The sequence below is a fragment of the Pelmatolapia mariae genome, unplaced genomic scaffold, assembly GCF_036321145.2.
Source record: "Pelmatolapia mariae isolate MD_Pm_ZW unplaced genomic scaffold, Pm_UMD_F_2 NODE_ptg000458l+_length_23880_cov_1, whole genome shotgun sequence".
NCBI classification, from domain to species: domain Eukaryota; kingdom Metazoa; phylum Chordata; class Actinopteri; order Cichliformes; family Cichlidae; genus Pelmatolapia; species Pelmatolapia mariae.
The window spans coordinates 16,009-23,435 of record NW_027052143.1 but is presented as its reverse complement, the minus strand read 5'-3'; the positions used below and the strand labels follow the sequence as shown (position 1 = coordinate 23,435).

Here is a 7,427-nt window from a genome sequence, read left to right as displayed (position 1 = left end):
ACCATCAAAAACGAATACCTGCTCCCCCTCATAAACTCTGCTTTCGAGCCCATCCAAGGGGCGGAAATCTGCACTAATCTTGACCTACGTAATGCATATCACCTGGTCCGTATTAAGGAGATGGCCTTCAACACCACCTTAGGGCACTTCCAACATTTAGTTATGTTCTTCGGTCTCACCAACACACCTGCAGTTTTCCAGAATATTCTCAATGATGTTAACTCAAAAACATATTGATCATCTCCAAAAATCAACAGGAACATTGAATCCACTTTCGGGCAGGGCTGCAACAACTCATGGAAAATCCACTATGTAAAAGGTGAGAAGTGTGAGTTTCATGCACATTCAGTCACTTTTCTGGGTTATATTCTGACATGAGGGCAGGTGAAGACCGACCCAGCCAAGGTCAGGACCATACTGGAATCTGAAAAGTGTTTCAGTAAGGCCTTCTAACTGCCTACTGGGTTCTCCATATGTGATGGATAAAAAAACAAACAAACAACAAAAACAAACAAACAAACAAATAAAAGGTTGTCACTTGGGGCACTATTTTGAAGGAATTGGGCCAACCGCATTCGGTGTTTTGGACCCACTGGAAAGGTGTTGGCAGATTCTGTAGGCTGTGCCTTCCTTCTCATTCTTACCCAGTCCTGTTTGTTACTGTTCCCCACACCTTCCCCTAGACCTCATTTGTGGGGACATAAGACAGTGGCTTCTATCTCCTCCTTTGGCCAGCTTATTATGCCAGCAGGGAACCTGATTACAGGCAGGGTGTTGGTGTTGATAGCCCAGATCTATTTCTTACTGCTCAGCTGACTCCTCAGGACTTGCCTGACACTCTGCAGGTATTTGGTGGTTGCAGCTTGCCCTTGGCCTCTACATGGTTCCTATTTGCCAATGGGATCCCCAGGTACTTGTAGCTGTCCTCTGTGTCTGCAATGTTGCCTTCAGGTAGTTCAATCCCCTCAGTTCCTACTACCTTCCTTCTCTTTGTTATCATCAGGCTACATTTCTCCAAGCTAATGAGATTCCAGCGTCATTGCTGTATATCATGGTTCTGTGAATGAGTGAATCAATGTCTCGTTCACTCTTGACATATAGGGCTTTGGAGCGTGATGTCACGGGGGTGGGCGTGGAAAGGATTTTGGCCTAATCCACCTTTTCGGGGTCAAAACAAAGAGCAAGGCACACACAACAGCCATGGTTCGTTCTTGCTGTGTGGTCGGCTGCAATGTTCGATCGCACGACCGGCCAGAGAATAAGCTTGAAAATGGTTTATCTTTTCATTCTTTCCCAACCTGGAAGCAACATGAGGCAGCTCGTGTATCGATGTTACCAAACGAAGGCGTCTAGCCTGGATAGCAGCTGTGAGACGAGCTGATATCCAGTTCTCTTCCATCTCCAAATATCTGTTGGTGCTCCAGACATTTTCATTCCGGTAAGTTCTAAATATGTTCATATCACTCTTTATAGCCTATTAGTTTTATTTTCGATGTGCTCTGAGGTCATAGCAAATTAGAAAAAACATCCTAATGATTTTGCAGAACTACCTTCTATTTATAGAGTTGCTAATTATTTGGCATTATTGCAGGCAAACCAGCCTATGAAATGGATGAAACACATTGCGACTGGGTTTCAGCGCTACACAAGGGACCTGCTTTAAACCTACCACCATGCCAATCAGATTACTACTTCCATGTGAAGGTGAAGAGGTGACCCTTCTGGATAGGATGGTGAAGGTTTGCTGCGTTTGGTGAACAGTGTGGTAGTAAAACCAGGGAAAAATGAAACTTGCTCTTGTTAAATATTCTTAAGTCTTGTGCTGTATAAATAGCGGTAATTTTTCAAAAGATACAGTAAATAATGTTAGTAGTGGGTGATATCATGTAAACACTGTCATGATTTTATGTAAACATTTAGTCATTTGTAAACTATAAATGACATGAATTCTACATTGTAACTGATGTGATGTTCTATAAAGTGGTTTTAATTAAAAAAAAAAAAAAGAGGCAAAAATTAGTTTGTTTCTTTATTCAACTTTTGAACAGTGGTACTCAGTCAGTACATATTCAGTAAATGCGAATTATTTACATGGCAGTGCACTACAGGCATAAATCTAGACCCCTAGATAAAACATTATGGGTCATTGCCACAACTTTACGGTGTTCCAGCAAAGTATCCAATAGCAGTGACAACTACTCCACAGTAGCAGGTGGGAATTTTCTTTTTTGAGGACGGCTCCTTTTACCTTTCAATACGGATGGTCTATTTATGTTTTGATCAAGAACCTTTTTTTGGGCAGCTGAAGAGGAGAAGTCTATCTTATGGCCAACCACTGACTGTATCTTGGTCATATTACCCAGCAAAACCCAGTATGCAGGTTCATCTGTACCAGTCCTTTTGCCACAGATCCGCACTGTTGCTTCTACATTAAACAGAAGAGCAGTGACATGGGTGCAGGTCTCTGCGACTCCGGCCATACAGGTGCAGCGGGCGGCTTCAACCTTCTCTGTGATGCTCACAGTGACCCATGGCTGCAATGCTGGTTCATTCAGTCTTTGAGAGTGCAGCACCTGAAACACACACAGACAAAGTTAATTTAAAGACAAGAACTATGAGCCAAGGCTGACATAAATGTGTTTTATCTACTTTATCATAAATGTAACATGTAGTAAATGTAAATGTAAATGTAAGTGTTTAGAAAGTTAGCACATACATGTAATTTTTCATTTCTTTATGTATCCATCTATAGAACGCTGCATTTTATAGGGTAAATCTGCCTGTTCTCTCTCAGAAGCCTGCCTGCGGAAAATAAACCTAAAGTATGTAATGCAAGGATGTAATCACTTTAGAGATGGAGAAAGCATAAAGTGACAATTATGAATCACTTATTAATATGATAAGGAGATTCTGCAGGGCATTAATCAATGTATAAAACTAAAATAAAATTTATTTTTAGTGACACAGGATACAAACATGGAAGCAAGATGTATAATTAGAATTATTTATAATAAATATAAATAAATTATTGCAATTTCTTTAACCATAAAGAATAACTAAATCCTTCAGGACAATGTCACATCAATGCACTGAACTCACTATGTTATCCCTCTAACAGCCTCCACATGTTCTCACTGTAATTTCCCCTCATGAATGAATTTATGCTGCACTAATCTGAATGTTCGGGGGAAAATCAAACGCATTTCACTCGCAGTACTCGAGCTGACTTACCTTTGTTTGAATGACGACTTGTACGCGCTGACTCCACAGACAAGGTACGAAAATATGTCAGGCTACGTCAATAGCAGTTGGTCTTCAGGGTTTCTACTCCACGGCTGTATTTCATACGGGTCCACATTTCCAATGCACGCTATTTTCTGCAAGTACCGCTGCTTCGCCTCTGGACGCAATCGGTCTCTATACAGTCCATTCTCTTTTGAGCTGCTTTTAAGCATCTTTCTTGTAGTCGTCGTTCCAAGACAGTGTGTTTGTTTTGATTCGTAGACCCCGAAAATGGCGCCGCGCTCCCACAATGCATTGTGGCGTGACATCAACTCCAAAGCCCTATAGCTTGATGTCAGTCATGTAGAGGCGGTGGCTGACCATTGCCCTAATCAGATTCCGATAGAGAGAGAGAGAGAGAGAGCGAGAGATAAAGAGATAGAGATAGATAGATAAAGATATATCTATGGATATAAATAGAGATCTATAGATATAGATATATAGAGAGAGAAAGATAGATATAGATGCTTGATTACATTGTACACGTGAGCCTGACCACAGGACAGTAAAAGTAATTGTGCATCATCAACTGCTTTTTGTTAAGAGAATGAGTATTTTAAAAATAATGGTATGAGCACATATGTACTTACAGAGCTTTGTTGGAGGCTTTGACCACTGGCAGCAGACTCAAAAGAGCCTCCTCTGAAGCAGAGTATTTCTTCAGGTCAAATACATCCAGATCTTTTTCTGATGACAGTAAGATGAAGACCAGAGCTGACCACTGAGCAGTAGACAGTTTTTTCGTGGAGAGACTTCCTGATCTCAGGGACTGTTGGATCTCCTCCACTAGAGAACGATCATTCAGTTCATTCAGACAGTGGAACAGATTGATGCTTTTCTCTGCAGACAGATTCTCACTGAGCTTCTCCTTGATGTACTGGACTGTTTCCTGATTGGTCTGTGAGCTACTTCCTGTCTGTGTCAGCAGGCCTTGTAGGAGAGTCTGACTGGTCTGCAGTGAAAGACCCAGGAGGAAGCGGAGGAACAAGTCCAGGTGTCCATTTGGACTCTGTAAGGCCTTGTTCACAGCACTCTGGTAGAAATATTTCTCATTAGTTTCACTTGTTTCAGACTTCTTGGAGGTTGTTTGTTGTTCTTCCAGCAGATTTTTTCCAGAGTTGATGAAGGTCAGATGGACATGAAGAGCAGCCAGAAACTCCTGAACACTCAGATGGATGAAGCAGAACACCTTGTCCTGGTACAGTCCTCTCTCCTCTTTAAAGATCTGTGTGAACACTCCTGAGTACACTGAGGCTGCTCTGATATCGATGCCACACTCTGTCAGGTCTGATTCATAGAAGATCAGGTTTCCTTTCTGCAGCTGATCAAAAGCCAGTTTTCCCAGAGACTCAATCATCTTCCTGCTCTCTGGACTCCAGTGTGGATCTGTCTCAGCTCCTCCATCATACTTGACCTTCTTCACTTTGGCCTGAACCACCAGGAAGTGGATGTACATCTCAGTCAGGGTCTTGGGCAGCTGCCCTCCCTCTCTGGTTTTCACATCCTTCAGAACTGTAGCAGTGATCCAGCAGAAGACTGGGATGTGGCACATGATGTGGAGGCTTCGTGATGTCTTGATGTGAGAGATGATCCTGCTGGCCTCGTTCTTATCTCTGAATCTCTTCCTGAAGTACTCCTCTTTCTGTGGGTCAGTGAACCCTCTGACCTCTGTCACCAAGTCAACACAGTCAGGAGGGATCTGATTGGCTGCTGCAGGTCGTGTGGTTACCCAGAGATGAGCAGAGGGAAGCAGTTTCCCCCTGATGAGGTTTATCAGCAGCACATCCACTGAGGTGGACTTTCTAGGGTCAGTTAGGATTGTAGTTTTGTGGAAGTCCAGAGGAAGTCGACACTCATCCAGACCATCAAAGATGAACACAACCTGGAAGTCTTCAAAGCTGCAGATTCCTGCTTCTTTGGTTTCAGTAAAGAAGTGATGAACAAGTTCCACCAAGCTGAACTTTTCCTCTTTCAGCACATTCAGCTCTCTGAAAGTGAATGGAAATATGAACTGGATGTGCTGGTTGGCTTTGTCTTCAGCCCAGTCCAGGGTGTATTTCTGTGTTAAGACTGTTTTCCCAATGCCAGCCACTCCCTTTGTCAGCACTGTTCTGAATTGTTCATCTCTTCCAGGTGAGGCTTTAAAGATGTCTTCTTGTCTGATTGTTGTTTCTGGTCTGTCTGGGTTCCTGAATGCTTTTTCGATCTGTCTGACCTCATGTTCATCATTGACCTCTGCAGTCCCTCCCTCTGTGATGTAGAGCTCTGTGTAGATCTGATTCAGAAGGGTTGGGTTTCCTGCTTTCGCAATTCCCTCAAACACACACTGGAACTTCTTCTTGAGAGCAGATTTATATTCATCTTGGAAGTTCCTAGTTTCTTAAGAACCCAACACACACACACACACACACACACACACACACACACACACATATCAAGGATTTATCAAGTGCCCATATTTTGTATGTATTTTTGTCTATTTCTTGAGATGTCGTTTTGGCAGTGTAAATATTTAGAGAATAATTCTCACTTCTCAGCAAATGATCAGCAAACTTATTCTGCTTCATTCTCTTCAGGATGTCCACTGTAATTATCACAAATGCTTCACTGCTGCTCTTACTCTGTTCTTCGTCCACACTCTGTAATACATCTTCATCCTCACTTTGACTCTTAAAACATTGTAGGTCGTCTGGACTCAGATCAGATTTGATCTTCTTCAGCTCGTTCTTCACAAAAATGATTAATTTTTCCTCCAGTGTCTGGAACAGAATATTACAGAATAATACAGAATAATCTTTATTCTCAGTTCATTTAGTTTACTGTTCTGTTCCGCCATCCCGCAATAAACGCTGAGTTTGAGTTCACGTTTGCCTCCATGAGTCTGCACTTTGGGTCCTCCTATCCTGCCTGCATACAGCCTTCACATGACAGAATCACCCTAAAGCTTTCTCAGACAGGAGAGAAACGAAGAACATAGGATGAGGTATATTTGTGGGAATCAGTTTACAGTATTTTCCGTACTATAAGGCACACTTAAAATGCTTTAATTTTCTAAAAAGTGTGCCTTACAATCCGGTGTGCCTTATGTATGAATTCTTGTTTTCTTTACCTTGAACCGATTTGTGGTATAGGATGCTCAAAAATCGGTCAAAAAATGTTTTACTACGACTTTGGTAAGCTACGAAGCCGCATTGCTTGATGGATTGTCAGAGCATTATGGCTGCCATAGTGAGGAGCCTCGCGGAGTAATCTGGGTCCAAAACTCCGTCTGTTTCAGGTCCCAAAGCCAAACGATCACTGTAGCATCACTGAGAGTTAAAAACTGTCTAAATTTTTTCATCCTTAATAAAATGATCAGCGTTGCTGTGGAACAATTAAGTTTAACATCCAGGCATCCATGAAAACAGAATTTATTAAATTCAACAGAGTTAGAAGTTAGCAGGAAGTTAGCTCGCTAGTTTCCACCTAAACATGATATAGCATGTTCTGACTGAGAGATTCCTGGAAAAAACTATCAAGTACAGCTCTGCTATCACTTCCAACATAAACGAAAACAGAAAACTAAACAGCAGTGACTTTTTTAAGGTTACTGAATTTGGAGTAGCTGGTATATAATGTGCTACATGATCGCTAGCTATGTTAGCATAACATTAGCACAGTGAAGCTAGAGGATGAACGGTAACTTTTCCACTCGATAAAAGTTAAGGTGAGGGTTCCCGATGGTTAGGGACAAATGCAATCACATGGCAGGATGCTGTAAAAGGATTTCATTTAGGAAAACAACTGAGATAATCCATCTACAATACGAGGTTAGTCATTAATATACTGCAACAACATGGGATAGAGCAGCTGCGAGAGAATTCAACATTAATGAATTAATGGTACGGAAGTGGAGGAAGCAAGAAGAATGAGTAAAGTTTGGCTACGTTCACACTGCAGGGAAAAGCGCATCAAATCTGATTTTTTTGACCCTATGCGACCCATATCCGATCATGGTATGACAGTGTGAACGGCACAAATCCGATATTTTCAAATCCGATCTGGGTCACTTTTGTATGTGGTACTGAATCCGATACATATCCGATGTTTTAGAAAGCGACTGCTGTTTGAACGGTCATGTCGCATTAAATCCATCTTTTACGTCA

The 7,427-nt window shown here is 41.9% G+C and overlaps 1 protein-coding gene across 1 annotated transcript; it reads right to left on the bottom strand.

Annotated features, from left to right (window-relative positions):
- Positions 1-2,037: 2,037 nt before the first annotated feature.
- On the bottom strand, positions 2,038-5,067 carry LOC134623181 (protein NLRC3-like). The gene is made up of 5 exons (XM_065469822.1): positions 5,061-5,067; positions 4,949-4,992; positions 3,873-4,507; positions 3,232-3,610; positions 2,038-2,573 (listed from the first exon to the last, which is right to left on the bottom strand). The coding sequence occupies exons 1-4, from the start codon at positions 5,065-5,067 to the stop codon at positions 3,565-3,567; spliced, it is 732 nt and encodes a 243-aa protein (XP_065325894.1). The 3' UTR covers positions 2,038-2,573; positions 3,232-3,564.
- Between the last annotated feature and the right edge of the window lie 2,360 nt (positions 5,068-7,427).

Excerpts from the sequence above, each read along its gene's own strand:
- LOC134623181 (XM_065469822.1), bottom strand. Across the intron at positions 4,508-4,948 it reads GTGTTGACTTGGTGACAGAG|ATCTTTAAAGAGGAGAGAGG; the intron begins GTCAGAGGGTTC and ends GTGTTCACACAG. Across the intron at positions 3,611-3,872 it reads AAAGCCTCCAACAAAGCTCT|GGCAATGGTCAGCCACCGCC; the intron begins GTAAGTACATAT and ends GAATCTGATTAG.